Here is a 26,974-nt window from a genome sequence, read left to right on the forward strand (position 1 = left end):
GCATACTTAATATTACATCATAGAACAAATACACATATTCCCAAATATACGTGATGCATATTAGAGATCTTAATTGACACACCAACACATTTATTTCAGCTTACAACCTCGACCTGCCTGAGATGTTGGCAGCATGCCACGAGTCCTCCCGAGGATCACCTTACCCACACTCAGCCCAATCCCACTCCATTGCCCAGGCTAACTCATGCCCTCTGCTCAGGCTTTCCACCCCTTTGCCTGAGCTTTCACCCCACCACCCCATTTTTCAAGCTTACTCATGCTGTTTGTTCAGGCTTTCATCTTGCCCCTTGCCCAGGCTTGTTCATGCCCCATGCTCAGGCTTATCCATGTTTCTTGTTCATGCCCCATGCTCAGGCTTATCCATGTTTCTTGTTCAGGCTTCCCTCCCTACCCTTTCACCAGGCTTTACTCCTAACTCATGTTCAGGCTTACTTATGCCCTTTGCCATTTTCCTCTCACTCATTTAGCCAAGCTTTCCCTCCTGACCCCATATCAAAGTTTCCCCTCCCACCCCTTTCTCCAGCTTTCTTCCCCGCCTCTTGCTCAAGCTTTTACCTACCCCATGCCCAAGTTCCCCCCCCTCCACTCCCTACCCAATCTTCCTTACCCCACCCCATACATAAACTTCCTTCCCCGCCATTTGCCCAAGCTTTTCCCTTCCCCCCACCCTTAACCCAAGCTTCCTTCCTCACCCCTTGCCCAAGCATCCCTTTGTCAAGGTTTCTTCTTGCCCATGCAAACCCGTCCAAAGTTGACAAGTATTGCAGCATAGTGGTGCACAGTATCAGTCAGTATGAACCACAATTCAAACTATATAACGAAAAAGCAATGTAAAGTATCTAGGAGTAATATGTCAAAAGGCCTTACCTTTCCAGAACACAATAAAGTGGCTGTCACGACTGCAAGAAAAATTACCTTCCAAATAAGGGAAGCCATACATATGATGAAACCTTTTAGACACTAATGATCTCTAAGGTGGACTATTGTTGCAAACTAACAGCCACATTCAAAGCTGGACAAATTGCTGACTTGGAGAGCGTGCAAAGATCCTCAACTGCCAGAATCCACTCTACATAACATTAAATTATTGGGACTGATTAAAATTTCTAATTATATTCTTTAGAGTGCAGGCAAGATCCATAATAATTTACACATTGAAAATATTAGAGGAACTAGTTCCAAATCTGCACATAGAAATAACACCACATGAGACCAGAAGGTATGGCAGGATGTGCAGAATACCCTCATTAAAATGCAGGTGCACAATAGGTAAGCTGAAAGAGAACTCCAACATCAAAGGCCTAGACTCTTCAACACTTTCCCGATATACATAAGGGACATAGGTGGCTGACCTCATGGTGTTCAAGAGAGAACTTGATATACACCTCCAAAGGATACCTGATCAATCAGGCTGTGATTATTATGTCAAGCTGTGAGCAGCCATGTCCAACAGCCTCGTTGATCAGCCGACCAACCAAGGAGCCTGGTCAGAAACCATGCTACGGGAACATTGATACTCGGAACTGTCACAAGGTAGCCACCAGTCTAAGACTGACACTAGTATTGCAGCTCAGTGGTGTACATCACCAGCCAGTGTGAACCAGTCCAAGACCGTTGATTCAGCACATACCAATGATCTCTATTTACGTAGTGAAATGCTAAGATGATAGTAGACTTTATTTATAGGTGTCATTTTGTCTAAGAGCTATATTAAGTTTAACACTTTCATCCGGCGGCAACGCATTCCGTAAGTAAATTTACAAATGTCCGGTGGGGACGCATGTTGCGTCTAAAATTAAATTATGTTAAAATTCTATTTTTTATCCAATCATTATGGGACAAGTTTTAAAATGTGTATAATGACGTAACACAAAAATTGATGTTATCAAACTGAAAAGACTACACACATTTGTGTGCAGGTGTTGTGGGCGTGTCAATGGGTGCATGCTCACGGGTAACACTTGGCTGACTTTTGGCTTTGCTGCAGGTGGGGCGTGCCATAGTTTTGGTACTTGTATGTATATACCCCTGTAGAGATTTCTATTGCCAACAATTTGATACCAAAATGAATGATGTAACATGAAAATTGATGTTATCAAACTGAAAAGAGTATACACAGTTGTGTGCGGGTGTTGCGGGTGTGCCAATGGGGGCTTGCTCACGGGTAACGTTTGACCGACTTTTGGCTTTGCTGTGGAGGGGGATGGGGGAATAAAGGGGCCGGGCTTTTGGACCTTATATGCATATACCCTGTAGGGAATTCTACTGCGAACAATTTGATACCCAAATGAATGACGTACACAGTACAATGAAAATTGAGGCAAGAAAACTGAAGAGAGTATATACATTTCAGCGTGGCCGCATGCTCACGCAAAACGCTCGGCACACCTTGGGGTAGGCCGAGGCGCGCACACCGAGAATGCGAAGGTACAGTAATAACATACTTCTGCACCCTTTAACTTCACACACTTTCATGACTACATATATTTCAATGAATAATTTAAGGCATTATGACCATTCTAGGTGTTTTGATTATTGATGATCATGGTATGTGCAAAACAAAAATACAAATTAATGATGCACCGAGTACAGAAGGTGCCAATGATCATTGTGTGCTACAAGGTCTATACGTAATAGCCATGTTTTCGTGTACTGCATTGTATTGACCAGTGACAATGAGTAGAGCTTCAGGTATTCATGCCCTGCCATCTACCTTTTTGAACCAGCTGCATTGTAAACAATAGCCAATAATCTAAGTTCCATGTCGTATTTGCTCTTGGAGATGTGAATGGAGGCACCTACAACTTCTTCCTTTAGCGCATTATAGCTCCTCATCACCTGTGCAGTGCATGAGTGCTTCCTTTTGTCTAACTTGGCTAACAACTGGCTGAAGTATACCTATAGTCAGTTTCAAGAGTTTTTCCTACTTTCAAGCACAGCCAGGGGCCAACCTTGGATAGTAATGCCTTGATCAGAAAGGCTGTTACTTGCAGCAACCAGCAAGCCAACATATTCGTCACAATGCAACCGATTCAACACTTCAAACAGTGTTATCCGATGTTCATGCAGTGTTATCCGATGTTCATACAGTGTTATCCGATGTTCATACAGTGTTATCCGATGTTCATGCAGTGTTATCCGATGTTCATGCAGTGTTATCCGATGTTCATGCAGTGTTATCCGATGTTCATGCAGTGTTATCCGATGTTCATGCAGTGTTATCCGATGTTCATGCAGTGTTATCCGATGTTCATGCAGTGTTATCCGATGTTCATGCAGTGTTATCCGATGTTCATGCAGTGTTATCCGATGTTCATGCAGTGTTATCCGATGTTCATGCAGTGTTATCCGATGTTCATGCAGTGTTATCCGATGTTCATACAGTGTCATCCGATGTTCATACAGTGTCATCCGATGTTCATGCAGTGTCATCCGATGTTCATGCAGTGTTATCCGATGTTCATACAGTGTTATCCGATGTTCATACAGTGTTATCCGATGTTCAGTGTTATCCGATGTTCATACAGTGTTATCCGATGTTCATACAGTGTTATCCGATGTTCATACAGTGTTATCCGATGTTCATACAGTGTTATCCGATGTTCATACAGTGTTATCCGATGTTCATACAGTGTTATCCAATGTTCATGCAGTGTTATCTGATGTTCATACAGTGTTATCCGATGTTCATACAGTGTTATCCGATGTTCATACAGTGTTATCCGATGTTCATACAGTGTTATCCGATGTTCATACAGTGTTATCCGATGTTCATACAGTGTTATCCGATGTTCATACAGTGTTATCCGATGTTCATACAGTGTTATCCGATGTTCATACAGTGTTATCCGATGTTCATACAGTGTTATCCGATGTTCATACAGTGCTATCCGATGTTGATACAGTGTTATCTGATGTTCATACAGTTATCTGATTATGCCTATTGCACCTCTACTCTTCACTAGCTACATTTTGCATTTCCTGCCATATCTTTTCCTCGAGAATGTTGTTAATTTTCTTTGCATTTTTGAGATCTCACATTCCAATATCTTCCAACTATGTGGGGATACCTCTTGTCTCCTGTTTAACCCTTAGACTGCACATATTACTGCGCATATTGGGGGCCTGGTAGCGAAAAATATTTGAATTATGTAAAAATAACTTAAAAATGTTAAATAAATCTCCAACTCATTGGCTTCACTGTCGTGATAAACTTTCATCAAAATATTTTCAGAAATTGATTTTAGACGAATTTTTAACAAACAAGAACGTTTTGTTGATCAGGAGAACAGCTCCTAATAACTGGAATTGAAGGATAATGCAGTAATAAAGAGATGCAAGCACCTGTCCGACGCTCAAGGAACAACAACAGTAGTAAGAAGTATCCACAAAGTGAATATACAGTTGGTGCTTTTATATCATTGCTGAGTAATATATAACATAAATAATAATGAATAACTATGTTAGTATGATCTATTGTTATACATCATAAAAATACATTGTCCAATGTTAATATGTGTTACTTTCATCAATGTCCCAATTTTTCTTTTTTTTGGGGGGGGGGGAGGGGGGGATTTTTTGTTAAGATTTTAGTTTTTTTTCCTTTGTTTATTATCTGATTTTGTTATAACCTTCACATCCTGGAGAATGCATCTGTTTCCATAACTATGTGAAGATAAAATGAAATTGGTTAACAAATAAATCAGTCACAGCTCTTAAAACTTGGAACTTTTAATTTTTTGGGCTGATTTTCTCTCTGATTTCAAACTATTTTCTTTGTCTCTTTAGGTTGTTTTGATGATTAGGGACCAGATTAGGGCTTTACCACTTATATAAAGTATACCCTAAATAAATCCTCTAAATCATTATAATTATTATAATTATCCCTATATTTTGTGTTTTGGGGGGGCTATTTTTTCTTGCCTTCATTTCAACACACATATTGATTGACCTACAACTTTCACATATTTGAGTATGAATGCCAAACGATGTTTATTAAAATATACAATTAAATTAACGAATCAAAACTACCTTTATTCATTGTTGATAACTTCAACTTCAATTATCTCAAACTAGAGTTTCAAATTTAAGTGGCTTCTAAAATTCCAGTTTTTGACCGATTCTCATTATTTTGACATATTGTGTGCTCAGCTGTCTGTTCTATAATCCCTTCAGAATGGATTTTTCATAACCCCTATACATTTGGAGTTATAATTTTTTTGGGGGGTCTCAATTTACCGTGTATTTCAAATGCCCTATTAACGATTTTTTTTACAGTAAATTATACTGAAAGCCTATATTCTAATTTGATGAAAATGAAGATCATATGTTATTCTGAGAGAATAACAACATTAAATGAACAATTGGTGATAGTTCATAGTTTTTATTCTGAATTGAAAATCTGAAGTGTTCAATATTCAATTTTAAAATTAATCTCGATTCTCTTGTTTTCAAGTTACGCTGTGATCATTTAGACAAAGATGTAGCATTTGCCCAGTTGATTATGAAAAAAAAATAGGAAAATGTTTGTGCAAAAGTTTTAAAAACTTAGGTTAAATTATTTTTTGTCAAATCATGTACAAGCTGTATGTATGTATGGTGTGGTCTAAGGGCTAAAGAGAACATTTTAAAGGTTTAAAGATGGTCCAAATAATTAAGGCTGTTTATCGTGTCTATGCATGCGGTGTACGCCCTCCTCCTCCCATTTCAAATATCCTTCTGTTTTCAAAGTTATTATTGTTTAGTCTTCAGGGTGGGATAGCACAAATGATTTGAAAGGCAGGAGGTAAAGGGTGTGGTTACTGTACTGTACTGTACAGTGACAGTACTAAAAGGCTATACTGGGAGAGGGGGAGGGGGGGGTTTACACCACCAGGAAGGCTATACTGGGAGAGGGGGGGGGGGGTTTACACCACCAGGAAGGCTATACTGGGAGAGGGGGGGGGGGGGGTTTACACCACCAGGAAGGCTATACTGGGAGAGGGGGGGGGGGGTTTACACCACCAGGAAGGCTATACTGGGAGAGGGGGGGGGGGGGTTTACACCACCAGGAAGGCTATACTGGGAGAGGGGGGGGGTTACACCACCAGGAAGGCTATACTGGGAGAGGGGGAGGGGGAGGTTACACCACCAGGAAGGCTATACTGGGAGAGGGGGGGGGGTTTACACCACCAGGAAGGCTATACTGGGAGAGGGGGGGGGGGTTACACCACCAGGAAGGCTATACTGGGAGAGGGGGGGGTTACACCACCAGGAAGGCTATACTGGGAGAGGGGGGGGGGAGGTTACACCACCAGGAAGGCTATACTGGGAGAGGGGGGGGGGTTTACACCACCAGGAAGGCTATACTGGGAGAGGGGGGGGGGTTACACCACCAGGAAGGCTATACTGGGAGAGGGGGGGGGGTTTACACCACCAGGAAGGCTATACTGGGAGAGGGGGGGGGGGGTTACACCACCAGGAAGGCTATACTGGGAGAGGGGGGGGGGTTACACCACCAGGAATGCTATAATGGGAGAGGGGGGGGGGGGTTTACACCACCAGGAAGGCTATACTGGGAGAGGGGGGGGGGGGGGTTACACCACCAGGAATGCTATACTGGGAGAGGGGGGGGGGTTACACCACCAGGAATGCTATACTGGGAGAGGGGGGGGGGGTTACACCATCAGGAATGCTATACTGGGAGAGGGGGGGGTTACACCAACAGGAAGGCTATACTGGGAGAGGGGGGGGGGGTTACACCACCAGGAAGGCTATACTGGGAGAGGGGGGGGGTTACACCACCAGGAATGCTATACTGGGAGAGGGGGGGGGGTTACACCACCAGGAAGGCTATACTGGGAGAGGGGGGGGGGGGTTACACCACCAGGAATGCTATACTGGGAGAGGGGGGGGTTACACCACCAGGAAGGCTATACTGGGAGAGGGGGGGGGGTTACACCACCAGGAAGGCTATACTGGGAGAGGGGGGAAGTTACACCACCAGGAAGGCTATACTGGGAGAGGGGGGGGGGGGGGTTACACCACCAGGAATGCTATACTGGGAGAGGGGGGGGGGGGGTTACACCACCAGGAAGGCTATACTGGGAGAGGGGGGGGGGGTTTACACCACCAGGAAGGCTATACTGGGAGAGGGGGGGGGGGGTTACACCACCAGGAAGGCTATACTGGGAGAGGGGGGGGGGGTTTACACCACCAGGAAGGCTATACTGGGAGAGGGGGGGGGGGGTTACACCACCAGGAAGGCTATACTGGGAGAGGGGGGGGGGGGTTACACCACCAGGAAGGCTATACTGGGAGAGGGGGGGAAGGGTTACACATACAGGAAGGCTATACTGGGAGAGGGGGTGGGAGGTTCACCACCAGGAAGGCTACACCGGGGCCGTTGGCTGACAGGACACCATGCTGGACGTGTGATCCTGTGGTCCCGGGATTGATTCCCAGCGCCAGTGAGAAACAATGGGAAGTTTCTTTCACCCTGATGCTCCTGTTACCTAGCAGTAAATTGGTACCTGGAAGTTAGTCAGCTGTCACAGGATGCTTCCTGGGTTGTGTGTGTGGTGTGAAAAAAAAAGTAGTTAGTAAACAGTTGATTGACAGTTGAGAGGCGGGCCGAAAGAGCAAAGCTCAACCCCAGCAAAACACAACTAGGTGAATACAACTAGGTGAATACTGTGGGGGGGGAGGTGGTACACCACCAGGAAGGCTACACTGGAGAGGGGGGGGGGGAGGAGGAGAAAACGTACACCACCACGAAGGCTACACTGGTTAATCAATTCGCAACATCTTCAAGAATACACGTAACTTTCATGCTTTTACAGATTCCCCGATAAAACTAACTGCGTTAAGGGCGGCACAAACTTTTACAATATGCTAATCAAGATGGTTGATACCCACGACCAGAGTATATCTGGTCTGACCCACTTATTTTGACAAGTAAATATATTAACCGACGAAATTGTCAGTAATGTAATGATCTCCAGATGAAAACGCTGTAAATCAATTCTCCCTTGATGGGTCATATCCTGCATAATCAGCCAGACGTAACCGGTGCCACATCCACCTTCCTAAAATAGACTAGTCATCCCTTGCACGTGTTTGGCAAATGCTCAAGTGACTGCACTAAGATTCAGGACATGTGTAGCTGTAACAGAGAAGAGAAGGTATACACAGCACACACACCCCAATTACACAGGGCAGCATATAAACATACCTCCCTTAAGTGACACAGCATTTAAAAGCATCCAGAGATGATATTGTAATGAGGGCATCTCTTTGATGTTCTTGTTCTTGAAAACAGAAAGCCTGTGCCTTATCAACGTCCCTCCCCTCCCCTTCCCCTTCAGACAAGATACTGACCTTCCCTAGGATGCAACCCACAACAGTTGTATAACTCCCAGGCACCTATTTTACTGCTAGGTGAACAGATGCATCAGGTGAAAGGAAATGCGTCCAACCACTACCATTCTGCCTAGGGATTGAACTTGGGTCCCTTGATTGTGTGCCCAGGATGTAGACCACTGTGCTACAGGACTTTTTCTGAATATATTAACCAGCTTGTATTACACAATTCACAAAAGCTGAAAGGTAGGATTAGCTCTTAGCAAAATGTTGGAAAGAGAAACCAATATTCGTAACAAGTCAAGTCGTCTGTTCAAACAGCGTACAGTTAATTTTACACAATCGTGCAAAAACTTTCACCACATTTTACCATATTACCACTGAAAATCTTAAAACAGGTCTAGTATAACCTTCAGCATCCTCTCACGACACTTCCATAAGCATATTTACGAGCACGATTTGTATTCCCGTCGTTACTTTTTACATATTGAACTTTATGAACATATTTTATAATTTCTGATCTATTTTATAATATGTAACTGTATTCACAATAAACCTTTTTAACACTTGACCTATAATGCATAACGCGTTCGTATATAAATATACTGTACTCAGTGTGCGAGAGGATGCACGCAGCGTCCAAAATTAAAATATGTTAAAGTTCCATTTATTGTTTGATTACTATGGGACTAGTTTTAAAATGCACGCCATTCAATTGTGAAGCATTTGATACCGAAATAAACTACATAGCAAGAAAATTGAGGTGGGCAGACTGGAAAGAGTATAAATATTTCAGTGCGGGTGGGTGTGCACTCACGGGTAAAACTCTGCCTAACTTCGGGTGTGCTGAGGGTGGCACGCCGGGCCATTTGATGTTATATGCATATATCCCTTTAGAGCATTCTATTGCGGACAATCTGATACCAAAATGAACGACGTAGCATGAAAAATTGAGGTAAAAAACACTGAAAAGAGTATAAACATTTTAGAGTGGGTGTGCGCTCACGGGTAAGGCTGGGCTGATTTTTGGGTTTGATGCAGATGGTGTGCCAGGCCTTTAGGCCTTGTATGCATATATTCCTGTAGAGCATTCTATTGCAAACAATTTGATACTAAAATGAATGACGTATCACAAAAATTGAAGTGAGAAAACTGAAAAAGACTATAAACATTTTAGGGCAGGTGCGGCTCACAGGAAATGCTCTGTTGACCTTGGGGTGTGCTGGGTGTCATGTGGAGGGCCAGGCAAAATGTTAAGTAGCATGTCCTAACAACATACCATACTGGAAAATATCTCCAAAGAAAATTAACTGCCCAAATATCTAGCGAATCGAAAAATTTTCAGGGACGGCAAATACTTCAAAACGTAAGTTATGACCACACAGAAGATGCTAAATGCAATCTTAGGTGTGTGCTTCTTACTAAAGCCCACATCATCAAATGATGAAAAAATTGGAAATGCCAAATCATCATCTGGGAGTAAACTAATCATAAATATCGCATTTGGCAGATTAAGACGTACCTCTTCATAAGCACGGTGAATGGAAGCAAGGTGGTCTGCTCTTCATGACCAACTATTAAAGCATACATCTGATTTGCAGAGTGCAAGAACAGTATTTTCCTTCACAGTTGGGTTAGCAATTAATTTACCTTAGAATATGAATTTAATATACTTTTACAGATTCAAGTATTATATATAAAGAGTACAGTATTTATATGATAAAGGATCACATCCAAACCTCTTCCTTAAAAGCTGTGTTCATTTGTATTCGACAGATTCATATTTTTTGTCACTCGTGTATACAATATAACTTCTATCCCAAAGCCTCTTGAATCTACACTCATTTCCACTTGCCTTCTAAATCAAACTCCTAATGTAATTCTATACATACAACCACCTCCCTCCAATGTAATTCTATACATACCAACTTAAGTCAGTCACTTGGCCTTGTACCCTTCAAAGTACTTCTATAAGGTACATCTTCACTAGAGGTCTGCCATTTAGCCTGGTTCCATTCAAAGCACTTGCATTTTCTTTGCTCCCTCTTCAATTCTCTCCTTAATCCCTGCACTGCACAACAATTTCATGTGACACCTAATTCTGTCATGTGCATTAAAAACAAATTCAATTTTTCTTTAATTATCAGGTGAAAGTGCCAAGCCATTATGACTTTATAGCATTTGGAAGGGATCAGGTTAAGGATTTGGGATGGGACAGGGGAAAGGAATGCTGTCCAACCACTTGTACGGTCCGGGATTGAATGCCGACCTGCATGAAGTGAGACCGTCGCACTACCGTCCAGGCAAAGTGGCTGGGTAAAACAAATTATTTTTCTTTCTAATATTGTCACAAACAGTTTATTTCATGATCATGAAAACTAAACACATTTATATTAGCTAAGAGTAATTACCTAAGTGTAGTTACAGGATGAGAGCTATGCTCATGGTGTTCCACCTTCCCAGCACCGTCATATAACGCTTTGAAACTAAAGTAATGACGGTTTTGGCCTCCATCACCTTCTCAATTTGTTCCAACCCGTCTACCACTATGTTTGCAAAAGAAAACGTTCTAATATTTTTTTGGCACCTTTGTTTCCTTGGCTTGAATCTGTGTCCTCCTCCTCTTCAAGTTGCTAGTTTCAGGAATTCCTCTTTGTAAATTTTGTAGATTCCTGTCACTATTCTGAATGTAGTGATCGTATTGCTCATTTTCTTCTAACTTCTAGTTTTGGCATATTTAATACATCTAACCCCCTATTGCAGCTCTTGTCTTTCAGGTTCAAGAGCCATTTAGTTGCATGTCTTTGTAGCTTTTCCAGTTAGTTTATGTGCTTCTTAAGATATGGGCACCATACAACACTGCTTATTCCAGCTTAGGTCTCAAAGGTTGTGAACAATTTCTTTAGTATTTCACCATCCATACATTTGAAATAAATGCTGAAATTGGAAAGCGTAGCATAGGCTCCTTGCACCATGTTCTTGAAGTGGTCTTCAGGTGATACAAAACTATCTGGAACACCTAGAGCTCTTTATCAGATTTTTAAGATTTTTGACATAATTTGAAGGTTGTATGTGGTCTATTTTCTAGTATTTCACATTCCATAACATGGCATTTATTCACATTAAATACCATTTGCCAAGTGGTGATTCATACACTTATTTTGTCCAGGTCTTCTTGAAGGGCATGACAATCGTCGAAGTTTCTTATCTTCCTTACACAAACACACACACCTGAATGTGTGTGTGTGTCTGTGTACTGTATCAATGTTATGCAAGAATTTTTTTTTTAAATATATACAAGAGTTCTTACATTCTTGTACAGCCACTAGTACGCGTAGCGTTTTGGGCAAGTTCTTAATCCTATGATCCCTGGAATACGACCCCCACGAAGAATCATTTTTACAACCAAGTACCCATTTTACTGTCGAGTTAAACAGAGGCTACAGTTAAGAATTTGCGCCCAATAAATCCTCCCCGGCCAGGATACAAACCCAGGACAAAGCGCTCGCAGAATGCCAGGCAAGCGTCTTACCACTACACCACAGAGACTGATGAATTATTGAAATAGAACATCAAGTGACATCATACTGAACACTAGCAGTGAAAGAACTGTGATAAAATACATTACAGACATTGTAAATGATGCGAAAAAGTGCAAAATTCGTTGCAACTCCCATCTACTGGTCTGCGTGACGCCTTGGAGACACTCAATGCACAAGCAAGCATGAATCATGACATCACAGTGAGATTTCTCTGCTTGTTTACAGCAATGATGAGTAACATTAAATTTGTTCTTATTTTTCACATAAATCAGGGAACACATTTTAACAATAAAGTATTACAATTTTTTGCAATTTTTGTCTTGCCCTTTGCAGGGGTTGTTGGCTATTAACAGGTGTGCAGCTCAAGGGTAGTAACACTGCATCCTATCTGCCAGAAAATATGGTAACTAACAAATTTAATAAAGATAAATCTATCCTTACCTTGTGAGCTTGGCTCCAATAGCTTCTCTAAACTCCTTTCTATCATTCTCAGACTGTACAGGAATGATGTTTCGATCAATGAGGTCTTGTTTGTTCGGTCGGCACTTTAGTTTTTGAGCGAGGCTGTCTCTTCTCGCAACTTTAGTAGCTAAACGATCTGCAAAAGTTTACAAAACAATAAATCAACAATTATATGAAGCATTCATACATACATAAATTTACTAAGTTGATACAATCATATGGAATATCATGTATGTATGTATATGTGTGTATATCACGAAAATAAACACGTGATTAAGAATGTGACATATGTATGTATGTATATGTAGAATGTATGTAGAATGTATGTATATGTATGTATGTATGTATGTATGTATGTATGTACTCGCCTAATTGTGCTTGCAGGGGTTGAGCTTTGGCTCTTTGGTCCATGTATGTATGTATGTATGTATGTATGTATGTATGTATGTATGTATGTATGTATGAAAATATGCCAAGGGAATTAAAATGAGAAATGCTTGAGACATTGTGTACACACAAAAGTTTCTTGTTTCAGTTCCTTTGTGGTTATACTTTTTACATCATTCATCACGTGTTAATTTTTTGTGTTTCAGCCTCTGTCACTCACTCACATTCATTCATTCTTCCCCTTCCATTCTCTCATACTCACCTCACTCACTCATACTCCAATTTGGAGTTTCAAGAACAACAGGTCATAGAGATTAAAACTAAACAAAGCTGCTGAAAAAATATAAGAAAATTCACTTTCACAAACAATTGTAGACGGTTGTAATCTCTGTGGCTCGACCATAGAAACTGAGTAAATTTGTTACACAAGATCTTCTAGATCGAAAACCATACAGTGTCTGATATTATATCATTTCTCTCCAGGTACTCGCCTAGTTGTATTCACTTAGTTGTGCTTGCAGGAGATTGAGCTTTGCCTCTTTGGTCCCGCCTCTCAACCGTCAATCAACTGATGTACAGATTCATGAGCCTACTGGGCTCTATCATACATTCATACATTGTAAACTGTGTATGGAGTCAGCCTCCACCACATCACTTCCTAGTGCATTCCATTTGTTAACTACTCTGACACTGAAAAAATTCTTTCTAATGTTTTTGTGGTACCAAGTTTCATTTGGGTACTAAGTTTCCACCAGTGCCCCCTTGTTCGTGTTCCACCCGTGCTGAAGAGTTTGTCTTTGTCCACCCTGTCAATTCCCCCAAGAATTTTGTAGGTGGTTATCATGTCTCCCCTTACTCTTCTGTTTTCCAGGGACACGAGGTTCAGATCCTTCAGCCTTTCCTTGTAGCTCATACCTCTCAGTTCCAGGACGAGTCTGGTGGCATACCGCTGAATCTTTTCTGACTGTCTTGTGTTTAACTAGGTATGGACTCCAGGCTGGAGTTGCATATTATATAGATGCATAGGTGTTCTACCCATTTGGTTTTAAAAATGGGTTTCTAATATTTTGACTACTACACTTGTTAATGATACAGGTCTATAATTAAGGGGAGTCTTCCCTTGCTGCCACTTCTCTAGATTGGAACTATGTTAGCCTTTTTTCCCACACATCTACTAGGACTCCCTTTGCATTTTCCTAACAATCCTTAGTACTTTTCCATCTAATTAGCACCATTTAGGGTGATACTCTAAGGTCGATCGTTTCCTTTTTCGTACCTGCCAATTCTCCTGTAGTCCCAGACATTCTCTTTGGTTGTAAGACCTTCCACTAACCCAACAATTTCATCTACTACTTTTATGCCTATTTCTGACCTAGATGTTATCTCTCTTTCTTTGCAACCAAAAATTATTAGGAACTTACTACGATCGACTGTGTTTTGAACCAATTTTGGGTTTGATGTCAGTTCCTTTCTGAATTCAAGCCTAATGTTTGTTTTATCCTGGTTGCTGCAGTGTTTGGTTTCCTTTACTGCTGCTTCTAGTTTATCCTTCTCCCTGGCCACTTGTGCATAGGTGAGTTGCATATCCTTTTTGCACTGTTCTATTCCCTGTGTAACTCCCTCCATCTGTACTGACAAAAGCTGTTTTTCCTGTTAGATTTCCTTACCTAACCTATTGTGGTCATTTGTTTAGATTTCTTTTTTTTTAACTTCAAAAACTATTTTCAAGACTCTTCCTCTGCTATGGCTTTGCGATTAGCTTCCCTAGGTGTCCCTAGGCACGTGCAGCTCCAGTACACTAATACATCTATTCAAAATTCAAAAATACAAGATATTCAAAAGGTGACACCCCTAGGGTCAACACTTGCAGCAGAGGAGCTCCAGCATATTTCAACAATCCTAAGTATTGTAGTACAGGTTGATGGTAGTGAGTGGTGTCCCAGAGAACATAAAGGTATAGTGCTCTTGAAAAATAGGTGAGATAACAGGAAAGTGCTAAGGGAAGTGAAAAATCGGATGAGAAAAAGTTGCCCTAGTGTTTACAGTGCAGAGAAGAACATTCAAGATGGCCGCCGGCAAAGGGAAAAACAAAACAGAGCTTGATTTTGAGGGATTCAATGAAGAAAGCATTGATATTAGTAGTCTACATAACAAGTTGGTAAATTTAGATACTATAGTGAACTCTCATGTAGAAATAATTAGTAAATTGAAAGAAAGTAATGACCATTTGAATAGCAAAGTTTTATGTCTTGAGGGTTTAGTGAAAGACTTGCGCAAGGATAAGAATCAATTGGAAACAAATTGCAAAGCCATGGAAGAAGAAAATAAACTCTTAAAAATAGCTTTGGAAGAAGTTAAAGTAAATTTAAACATAAATGACTACAATAGGTTAGGCAAGGAAATTCAACAGGAGAAACAGCTTTTGTCAGCACAGATGGAGGAAGTTACACAGGGAATAGAACAGTGCAAGAAAGATATGCAACTCACTTATGCACAAGTGGCCAAGGAGAAGGAAAAAATAGAAGAAGCAGTAAAGGAAGTCAAACACTGCAGCAACCAAGATAAAACAAACATTAGGCTAGAAGTGAGGAAAGAATTGGCATCTAACCCGAAGTTGGTGCAAAACACAGTTGATCGGAGTAAGTCCCTGATCATTTTTGGCTGCAAAGAAAAGGCGATAACATCTAGGTCAGAAAGAGCTGTAGAAGAAGCTAAAGTAGTAGATAAAATTCTTGGCCTCGTGGAAGGTCTTACAAACAGAGAGAATGTGTGCGACTACAGGAGAATAGGCAGGTACGTAAAAGGGAAAGATCGACCTTTGAGGATCACCCTAAACGGTGCCAAACAGATGGAAGAAGTACTAAGGAATGCTAGAAAATTGCAAAGGGATGAGGATGGGAAAGGGTGGTCGTTAAGACGAGATCTTTCAAAAGAAGATAGAGAGAAGCTGAAACTGAACCTCGCCGAGGCAAAACATTTAAATGAGAGCAGGAATGAAGAAGAAATAAATTCTTTTTTCTACAAAGTGATAGGGGTAGGCAAACCAGTAAAGTGGTACATAAAGGCAAACCAACAAAATCAATAGAGAGAGGGGGAGTGAAGAATAAGGAGAGGGGGAACAAGTTCCTGAAGATTGCATACACCAACATAGATGGAGTGAGATCGAAGATACTGGAGTTAAGTGATGTAATACAGCTGCAGACACCAGACATTGTTGCACTCACGGAGACAAAACTTGAAGATGTAATTTTAAATGAGGTCATATTCCCAAGGGGCTACTCAATTTGGAGACGGGACAGAAAAATTAGGAAAGGCGGTGGCGTTGCTGTGCTGGTAAAAGAACACCTAAAGGTGAAGGAAATAATGACTGCCAATCCACAAGAAGTTGACATAATAGCACTAGAGATCTGCTATGAGGATGATAAACTAATGATGATAAATGCATATAGTCCACCGCCAAGCAGCACATGGTCAAAGGAGGAGCTAGATAGTAAACGTGAAGGTCTTATAACAATAATGAGAGATATTATAGCGAGAGCGGATAACGATAGATCACGACTGTTGATAGTCGGTGACTTCAACTTGAAATCCATAGACTGGGAAGCATATGAAGCTAAAACAGAAGATTTTTGGACCTGTAAATTTGTAGACCTCATCCTGGAAACATTCTTGTATCAACATGTTAAACAAGCTACGAGGATGAGGGAAGGGGACGTTCCCTCCATGCTAGATTTGATATTTACCAGGAAGGAGGAAGAGATATTTGACATTCAGTACCTTCCTCCCTTGGGTAAAAGTGACCATGTCTTTTTGGGAATAAAGTATGCAATGCGTTATAAGCTGGAAGAAAATAAGGAGGTTGAAGCAGTTGAAAAACCAGACTTCAGGAGAGGACATTATGGTGACCTTAGAAATTTTTTTAGTGAGTATAATTGGACAGACTTGATGCTAGGCAAGGAAGTGAATGAGATGTATGGCAAGTTTTGTGAAATATATGATAAAGGCACAAAAAAATTTATACCAAAACAGAGATGCAGAACTAGGAAACAGGATTGGTTCAATAGAAATTGCGAGAGGGCTAGAGACCGAAAGACACAAAAATGGAATCAATACAGGAAGAGGCCGAACCCCCAAACATACCAGCGATACAAAGATGCGAGAAACAACTACACGGCAGTGAGGAGAGAGGCAGAAAGAAATTTTGAAAAAGGGATTGCGGACAAATGTAAAACAGAACCAGGTCTATTCTATAAATTCATAAACAACAAATTGCAGGTAAAGGATAATATTCAGAGGTTGAAAATGGGAAATAGATTCACGGAAGATGAAAAGGAAATGTGTGAAACACTAAACGAAAAGTTCCAAAGTGTGTTTGTACAAAATGAAATCTTTAGGGAACCAGATACAATAAGAATTCCAGAGAACAACATAGAACACATAGAGGTGTCTAGAGACGAAGTGGAAAAAATGCTCAAGGAGCTCGGTAAGAACAAAGCAGCTGGCCCAGATGGCGTTTCACCATGGGTTCTGAGAGAATGTGCATCTGAGCTCAGCATTCCACTTCACCTGATCTTTCAGGCATCCCTGTGTACAGGAATCGTAGCAGACGGGTGGAAACAGGCTAACATAGTTCCAATCTACAAAAGTGGCAGCAGGGAAGACCCCCTCAATTATAGACCTGTATCATTGACAAGTGTAATAGTGAAAGTATTGGAAAAACTAATCAAAACTAAATGGGTAGAACACCTAGAGAGAAATGATATAATATCAGACAGACAGTATGGTTTTCGATCTGGAAGATCCTGTGTATCGAATTTACTCAGTTTCTATGATCGAGCCACAGAGATATTACAGGAAAGAGATGGTTGGGTTGACTGCATCTATCTGGACCTAAAAAAGGCTTTCGACAGAGTTCCACATAAGAGGTTGTTCTGGAAACTGGAAAATATTGGAGGGGTGACAGGTAAGCTTCTATCATGGATGAAAAATTTTCTGACTGATAGAAAAATGAGGGCAGTAATCAGAGGCAATGTATCAGAATGGAGAAATGTCACAAGTGGAGTACCACAGGGTTCAGTTCTTGCACCAGTGATGTTTATTGTGTACATAAATGATCTACCAGTTGGTATACAGAATTATATGAACATGTTTGCTGATGATGCTAAGATAATAGGAAGGATAAGAAATTTAGATGACTGTCATGCCCTTCAAGAAGACCTGGACAAAATAAGTATATGGAGCACCACTTGGCAAATGGAATTTAATGTTAATAAATGTCATGTTATGGAATGTGGAATAGGAGAACATAGACCCCACACAACCTATATATTATGTGAGAAATCTTTAAAGAATTCTGATAAAGAAAGAGATCTAGGAGTGGTTCTAGATAGAAAACTATCACCTGAAGACCACATAAAGAATATTGTGCAAGGAGCCTATGCTATGCTTTCTAACTTCAGAATTGCATTTAAATACATGGATGGCGATATACTAAAGAAATTGTTCATGACTTTTGTTAGGCCAAAGCTAGAATATGCAGCTGTTGTGTGGTGCCCATATCTTAAGAAGCACATCAAAAAACTGGAAAAGGTGCAAAGACATGCTACTAAGTGGCTCCCAGAACTGAAGGGCAAGAGCTACGAGGAGAGGTTAGAAGCATTAAATATGCCAAAACTAGAAGACAGAAGAAAAAGAGGTGATATGATCACTACATACAAAATAGTAACAGGAATTGATAAAATCGACAGGGAAGACTTCCTGAGACCTGGAATTTCAAGAACAAGAGGTCATAGATTTAATCTAGCTAAACACAGATGCCGAAGAAATATAAGAAAATTCACCTTCGCAAATAGAGTGGTAGACGGTTGGAACAAGTTAAGTGAGAAGGTGGTGGAGGCCAAGACCGTCAGTAGTTTCAAAGCGTTATATGACAAAGAGTGCTGGGAAGACGGGACACCACGAGCGTAGCTCTCATCCTGTAACTACACTTAGGTAATTACACTTAGGTAATTACATCTGGGCAACGCACAAAAAGTTAGGAGCAGCCTCACAAGGCAAAAATCCACAACAGGAAACCGAGGGAAGAGGTGACGTTCGACCACCAGCAAATCAGTTCAAGAACCGAATTGGTGGGTTGCCGGATCACCCTCCCCCTGTGGAGTGGGGGGAGGGGTTGTGCTAATGAGTGGGAGGCTAGTTGGATGAAGTGTTGCTTGTTTGTTTTATTTCTGAAGTTCTTCTTTTGCTATTTTAAGGAAGTAGCTTGCAATTTTCAACCAGACAGTGGTCTATTTTGTTTCGCCTACGTTTCTGGGTCCTTCCCCAGTCGATGGCAAGTACGACATACTTTACATTTAAAGTGCCCATTGCTCCCCCCGCCAAACACACACCGAAACTACGACGTTGGTACAACGTTCGAACAAGTTTTAACACCTCCTAACCAGTTATAACCACCAATATAGCAAGTTGTAACATTCTAATACGTCATAAACACGTTAAGCCAAGATGTAACAACTTTATTACAAGTTGTAACAAGCGGAAAATAGAGACAGTTTTGGTTTGTGTTTCCAGGGCCTGCGCCTCTGAGGGGGGCCAGGTTCTGGCTTGTGGTCCCCGGTAGGCATTAGAATTCTACGACTGATGACCCCCCCAACTAATATAGCACTATATCAGTTTGGATAGCTTCAGGGAACTGGCAGGGCTCTCCCACAGAAATGGCTCTGGGAGCTAGACAGAAATACAAGCTTCAAACCACAGGGAGCCTCACCTTGGTTACTTAGGTAATGTGCATCCAAGATTAATGCCCCCACTACAGATTATCTTCCAAACATCCTTACAGAGTACCTTGCTGACATTTGGAAAAATGTAAAAACACAATAGTTCTAATCTATATGAATGAAAACAGGAAGACCCACTTAACTATAGACCTGTATCATTGACAAGCATGGTAGTACAAACACTAGAGAAAATTTTAATAAAATACAGTATTAGAAGGTAACGATAATGGACAGTCTGGATTTTGAACAGGAAAGTCTACTGAAACAAAGCTGCTTAGTTTTTAGAGTAGAGCCATATTAATATTGCAAGGGAAGGCTAGGCCACTTGCATATACTGTACTGTACCTCAATTTAAAGCCTTGACATGTCCCATGCCAGAGACTCTTCTAGAAGTTATAACACATTGGAGGGGTGATGGGCAGATTTCTGAATTGGATTTTTTTTTTATCAGAGATAAATAAAATCAATGATAAGAGGATATTTGTCTGATTGGAGATATGTCACTAACAGAGTACGTGAAGGTTCAGTTCTTGTACCCAAGGGAAATACAGAGTTACACGAGTATGTTTACTGATAATGCAAAACTGTTAGGGAAAGCCAGGGACTCTGATGACTGCAATTGTCCTCCAAAATGACTTTGACAAAGTGAACGCAGCAGAGATGGAATTCAATGTAAACGCCAAATAATGAAATGTGAAATATGGGAGAACAGACAACACTTAACCTACAAATTATGTGAAAAGATACTAAAAACATCTGACAAGGAATGAAATCTAGTAGTAGTTCTGGATAGTTAGCTGGCCCCAGAGGACCCCATATATGCCACTGAGATACCACATTTTAAATATATGGACGGAGAAATATTAAAGACACTGTTCACCAAAATTCACTGTTCACTGCGAGACCAAAATTTGAATGATTAGCAATAGTGTTGTGCCCACATCTCAGAAAGCAAACAAATTGGGAAGGGTGAAAGACATGTTACTAAATGAACCTAAGAACATGAGTTATAAGGAAAATCTGGAGGGGGGTGGGGGGGGGGGGGGGGTTCAACATGCCAAGGCTACAAGATAGGAAGAAAAGAGACGATATGATGACTACATACAGAATAGCAACAGGACTACGAAACATTATTTTTTTTAAACCTGCAATTTCAAGAACAAAAGGTTAGAATCTCAAGGAAACAAATGTCCTGAAGAATCATACAAAATTTCCCTTTTGCAAACAGTCGTAGACAGTTGGAACAAGCTAAGTGAGAAAGTGGTGGAGGCCAAACCATCAGCAGTTTAAAAGCATTATATGACACAAATTGGTGGGATGATGAGACACCACGAGCAAGGCTTTCATCGTGTAATTACACTTGGATAATTAAACAAACATTAACAGTTACACGGCCCAGATGGAGTTTCACCATGGGTTCCGAGAATGTGCACCTGAGCTCAGCATTCCACAAACTGATTTTTCAGGCATCACTGTGTACAGGAGTCCTAGTAGATGTGTGGAAAAAGGCTAAAATAGTTCCAATCTACAAAAGTGGCAGCAGGGAACCCCCCCCCCCTCAATTATACACATTTATCATTGACAAGTGTATTAGTCAAAATATTGGAAAAACCAGCATTGAATGTAATGAAATCCCATTTTCTGGGCGCGTCCCGGAGGCTCCCGGAGCTATCCAGGCTGAATGGATCAGTCAAAGTGATTGGATTTCTTGCCTACCGGGGACCACGAGCCAGAACCTGGCCCACCTCAGAGAGGCACGAGGAGCAATGGCCTATAGAAACCCCCCCCTGTGGTCGAGATCATTCTATGTCTGCCATCGACTGGGACAGGCACCCACAAAAGTAGGCGCCCCAAAACAAACCCCTATTCTGGTGAAAATATTGCTACTGATACACCTCCATCCTCCCCATCGAACACCTCCAAAGGATACCTGATCAACCAGGCTGTGACTCATACGTCAGGCTGCGAGCAGCCGCGTCCAACAACCTGGGTGATCAGTCCAGCAACCAGGAGGCCTGGTCGACGACCGGGCTGCGGGGACGCTAAGCCCTGGAAGCACCTCAAGGTAACCTCAAGGTAGGTAACTGAAAGCCGAACGAGTAGACAGAACTTCCCAAACAAAATTATCTAACTAGCATGACATCATGATGTCGCCGCGCCGCCATCTGCACAACCCCCCCTCCCCGGGAGGGGAAAGAGTGAGCCCTAGACCATCCGTGCCGGTGATCCAACTGGCAGTTCTTAGGCTAGATATCAAAATATGCGAAAAACACCGCCGACCGGAGGGAGGGAAGGATGCCGGGGAGTCTCCGGGACTCGCCCAGAAAATGTGTTTCATTACATTCAACACTGGTTTTCTAGGGGGAGCCGTGTCGGCTCCCCGGAGCTACCTCACCACAAATAAGGAAAAGAGGGAAGGATCCGGGAGGCGGACGCAACGTGCCCTAACCTAAAAAACAAGACCACAGACAAAACGAAAAGACCCTGCAGACAACCTGGGAGACTTGAATCTCAGAACAGGAGGTGCTTTCCTTGAGGGAAAGAAGGGAACCCGGGCAAACCAAAATGCGTCCACGACCCCCGAGGTCAAGACGCGCAGAAAACAGCGAAGAACCGCAACCGAACAACAAAGGAAGCACCCCCGGCCTGACCAACAAAGCAGCAACATAAGGACCAAACCGAGGAGAAGAAAGAAAATAGACCACCCAGGCCAATGACCAGGACAGCACTGGAAACACAAGAGCAGGCTGGAGGTGAAACAACGCCCAAGACAGCAAGCGGAACTGAGCAGAAGTAACAGCAACACCGAACACAAGTTGGAGTGGCCCCGCCAGCGCCACCCAAGACGAGATGACAGTACACGGCACCAGACAATGGTCCCGGAACAACCCCGAAGGGAAAGACAAGACAACCCTATCAGAGACCGAAGGACCCTTCGCAGTGATAGGAAAACCAGAAGGACCACCAGGAAAATTACACACCACCGCCAAGACGAAGCATGCAAGTGGGAGACCAACAACGAAACCACCAGTGCCCACACAGGCGACAACTAGAGACAAAAATCCGAGACGCGAAGACTCGAAGGAAAGAACGAACCAGCCCTGGATTCATCCGCAAACAGAGGCAGAGCAGCGGGAAGACCCACAGGATCGGAACCGAGTAAAGCAACAGGTCTTGCCAAGGTTATCTTGAGGTTATCTTGAGATGATTTCAGGGCTTTTTAGTGTCCCCGCGGCCCGGTCCTCGACCAGGCCTCCACCCCCAGGAAGAAGCCCGTGACAGCTGACTAACTCCCAGGTACCTATTTTACTGCTAGGTAACAGGGCATAGGGTGAAAGAAACTCTGCCCATTGTTTCTCGCCGGTGCCTGGGATCGAACCCAGGACTACAGGATCACAAGTCCAGCGTGCTCTCCGCTAGACCGACCGGCTCCCTGGTCAAGGTAGACAAAAACCAGAAGGAACGGCCACCAGGGAATCAGGAACCCAACCCCAGCGAGCCGAAAAGGAACCAACCCGGGTGAGCAGACATGCCCCATCTGGGAGGAACCCCTCCCTGAACATCAAACGATGTAATCAGTGCCAGTTATAAAATGCTTCCCTGTAGTCAATGATATATAGTTAAGCATTATACATTATCTTCAATCTTCAAGAATATGGTTATCAGGAGGCTTTACCAAAATTGCTTGTAAACATTTTAAAAGATAAAAATAACATTATTTCATAACCCCATCATTTTAACTCAAAATTAAGCATTGAATAGAATGCAAAGCACATTTCTGGTGGGCCCCATCAAGCCTTAGCTAAACACACCAGGCCTCATTGAACCCTCCATAACCTACTGGAAGTTAGGCTCGGAATCTGGCTTACTACGAGGAGAGGGCAGCTTGGGGATCAGAGATTGACCAAAAACAAACAATAAACCCAGCAATGAATGTAATGAAACACCATTTTCTGGGTAGAGCCCCGGAGGCTCCCTGGAGCTATTGGACTGATATTAGCTAATATTAGTATGGGGCTTCAATCATATGGAGTTGTCATGCCTACCAGGGACCACTAGCCAAAACATGGTCTCAGAGAGGCGAAAGGAGCAATGGCCTTTGAAACTCATATGAAAGTAATCATGTCTGCCATCGACCAGGGTTGAACACCCAGAAAGTTAGGCACTGCAAAACAGACCCATCCTGGTAGAAAAATTGCAACCTGAGACCACACAGAGCCTAGAAACTCCCCCAAGGAAAACAAGCTAACAAGCAACACGTCATCACACGTCCCTGCTAACGTCCCCCCCCCCCCGGAGGGGGAGAGGGGGGGTCCCGGCCCATTGAGCTGGCAGCTGGACCGTCAGTTTGTCGTCTGAAGCTAAATGGGGTGGAAGTCTGCTCTGGTCTCAGTTGCCTAATAGGTTTCACCATGCTGGTGCTCCTGCTGTGCATTGGCAGTGGCCAGGAGTTCTGTACCAAGGGCTGCATGCACCTAGGGCCCCACTCCCTAGGTGCCCTGTGAGTACACCCCTTGTTGCCTCAAGGGTCCTCTTCTCTGGGACCTTTAGGTTCCCAACCCCATAGAGGTAGCAGCTGCTTGGCTTTCTGCCTCGCCCTTGGGAGTCAGCTTAGGTCTCGGTACTTTCATTTAGCCCTGGTTAGGGAAGGAGGTTGTTGCTGGTTAGGGTGCACTGGGATGCCCAGCTTGCATAATCGCACCGGCCGTACCTCTTTCTGGTTCCTTAGGTTGTAGTGCTTCCTCGGGGTGCTCTTTCCTACCTTTAGTTTTCTTTATTGCCCATTGGGAGGCTGCCGGGGTTCCTATTAGGTGATACCTAGTTTGCTTGTTGTTGAAAACCTGGATGATCAGGTTTTCAACATCAACAATCTACCAGAAAGAATACAGAATTATATGACCATGTTTGCTGATGATGCCAAGCTACTAGGAAAGAAACTTTGATGATTGCCATGCCCTTCAAGAACAAAGGTGCTACAAAGGAAGACCCTCAACCCCCCCCCCCCTTTCACGAAAGAGCCTTAAAAAACTGTAGGTAGGTCCTCCTAGCTTCCCTTGCTTTTATGAAAGCTCATGGTCCAGTGGCAAGATGTAGCTACCCCACATGGTCAAACCCCACCAAGTGCTCTGCAAATGTACTTTAATGTCACACAGCTGTCAACTACACACTACAGTATATGATTGGACCACAGAGGTTTTCAGTTTGTAATGCCTGCACAGCAAGGTGTAAGTTGATAAGGCAATGTGATGTAGCTTCCACCCGTTCACCCGTCCCCCCCCCACCCCTTGCTTTTATGAAAGTTCCTAAAAATATATAAAGTTAGCTTGGTGATGGCGACACCACATTCCATTTTGTGAAGAATTTGCCCGATGATGACCCAGCCACACATCTTCATATCTTCAGTCACGTTATTGTGATTCATCGTCTGCACTATGCCTGATGGCCAAATCTTTCTGACCCACCAAAGATTCCGGTTCACCGCAATCAGTTGGAGCAAGTTCACACAGTACATATATTACAGCCTACATAATACACATATATAACTGAAGAGGAGGTAGAGGAACTGGTAAGAGGTGCACAATAAGACTGTTTTCACAGCAATAGATCAGGTTATCAGGATAAAGCATTAAGCCAGTATGCCTATACACCACTTTGAACGGATATAAAGACAAGGGGATGGGATATGAAGACTGAGTTAAGGAACAGTGCCCAACCACTTGGACCAGTGTAGATTGTATGCCGACCCTGCAAGAAGCAAGGCCGTCTCTCTACTGACCAGGCCATATGGATGGCAGCTCTTGTGGAAGAAGAAAGCAGTGATTCATGCAGAATTGTAATATCTGGAGATCACCCACAAGCTGCCCAGCAAATCAAGTAATGAATGAAACTGAACAATTTTCAACTTCACATTCGTACCAATTTGACCAACCATACATTTATCATACGTCTACACAATACAAAATACACACAATACAAATTATATTAATAAAAGCTATGCATTAAACAGTAATAAGACTATAAAGGAAAGACGGTATAAATATATATGTATTTATATTTTATTTTTAGTATAATTTGGTAGCAGTCTTTCTAGTAGACATTTATTATGGAATATAATAAAGGGTTAGATAAATTATTCTAGCATAAACCTCATCTATATTTCTTATGTTCTTTATTTGAGAAGTTGATTGAGGGTCTGACAATAGTAGATGCATTTACTAAAACCTGTCAACATTTTCAAAGGCAGAAGTGAAGTGCATAGAAGTTAGCTTGAGCCAATAGACCTTTTGCAGTTTCCTTACTTCCTACATTATGATGACTGGGGGCAGTGTGCTGGATATTCTGCCTCGGTCTTCAAGATGCAAGAATGTACTCGAATGCAAACTGGCCGTTAATAGTTGGTCGACATTGTTCGACATGTAGTGCTTCGTCGATGTCTAATCTTCTATTGTCATTGTATTGTGATTTATCTTGTTTTTGGTCAGGTTATCTCTGTTAAAATTATCTGGCTGTACTGACATAAGTTCTCCAATGGAGCCTTGCTGTTTATGTATTGCTAGGCACCTTAAAAGAAATTTTGTTGCCTTGCCTATATATAGAGATTGTCAGGACTGTCAACTTTGTATTTTGGTTGATACCAGTAGGAGAGGGGCAAGGGGGGGGGGTGACATTTCTATCTGTAATGTCTTTCAGAACATTTCTTCCATTTTGTGCTGTGAAGCATATGTTCCTGTAGAATAGTTTAATAGGCAAGGTGGACACCGTAGAGCTGACCATTTCAAAGGTACCACAGTGGTTCACCTTATTTTTAATGATATCTTCGACACATCTGTTAAGAGCTTCCATTATTGACTTTTGGCTGCTTTACTCTTCCAAGTTCCTTATCAACTTGCTTCCATGCTTCCAAGTGGAGCTGTGTGAGAGAGCATGGTTGACAGGCATCGACAATGCTCTGCTTGCTCCTCTCGGAGCACTCACTAATGGCATTAAGACACATTCCTATATTGGTAACTTTAGTATAGAGTATAAGTCACCATTCCTTTCCAAGACTTTCCAAGACAAATGTCAACTTTCCTTCATTCTCCATCTATAAATGAAAGGATGTATTCACTTGAATGCATCATTAAGCTGTAGCAAACATTCAGTGTCAAGTACTTGCAAGAATATGTCAACATATGTACAGTATACATCAGATTTTTAGATCCTTATAAACAGGGACTTTCTGCTCAATAGTGCCTGTGTAAAAATTCACAAATAGGACGCCAATGGGAAACCCAGTGACACCACCCACTTGTTTGTTCATGAGACCATCAGGGTTCAGGAAGCATGCCTCCTTAGTACATCCTGCAAATAGTATGTATGAATTCTGGGATGTCATGAGCAGTACAAACTGAATCCCAATAAATTCTGTCCATCATTCCAATAGTTTCATCAATGGTCACATTGATG

General features: G+C 42.2%; 1 protein-coding gene across 14 annotated transcripts in view; it reads right to left on the reverse strand.

Annotated features, from left to right (window-relative positions):
- The window catches only part of LOC123765891 (phosphatase and actin regulator 2), a 568,756-nt gene that overhangs the window by 27,653 nt on the left and 514,129 nt on the right, over positions 1–26,974 (reverse strand). For 12 of the 14 annotated variants that reach the window (XM_069337250.1, XM_069337256.1, XM_069337255.1 and 9 more), the window contains one exon: positions 12,345–12,501. In XM_069337250.1, the coding sequence (XP_069193351.1) occupies positions 12,345–12,501 (157 nt within the window). The remainder of the gene's footprint in view (positions 1–12,344; positions 12,502–26,974) is intronic. The other 2 variants (XM_069337254.1, XM_069337252.1) reach the window with 2 other exon arrangements.

The sequence above is a fragment of the Procambarus clarkii genome, chromosome 37 (genome assembly GCF_040958095.1).
Source record: "Procambarus clarkii isolate CNS0578487 chromosome 37, FALCON_Pclarkii_2.0, whole genome shotgun sequence".
Lineage (NCBI taxonomy): Eukaryota > Metazoa > Arthropoda > Malacostraca > Decapoda > Cambaridae > Procambarus > Procambarus clarkii.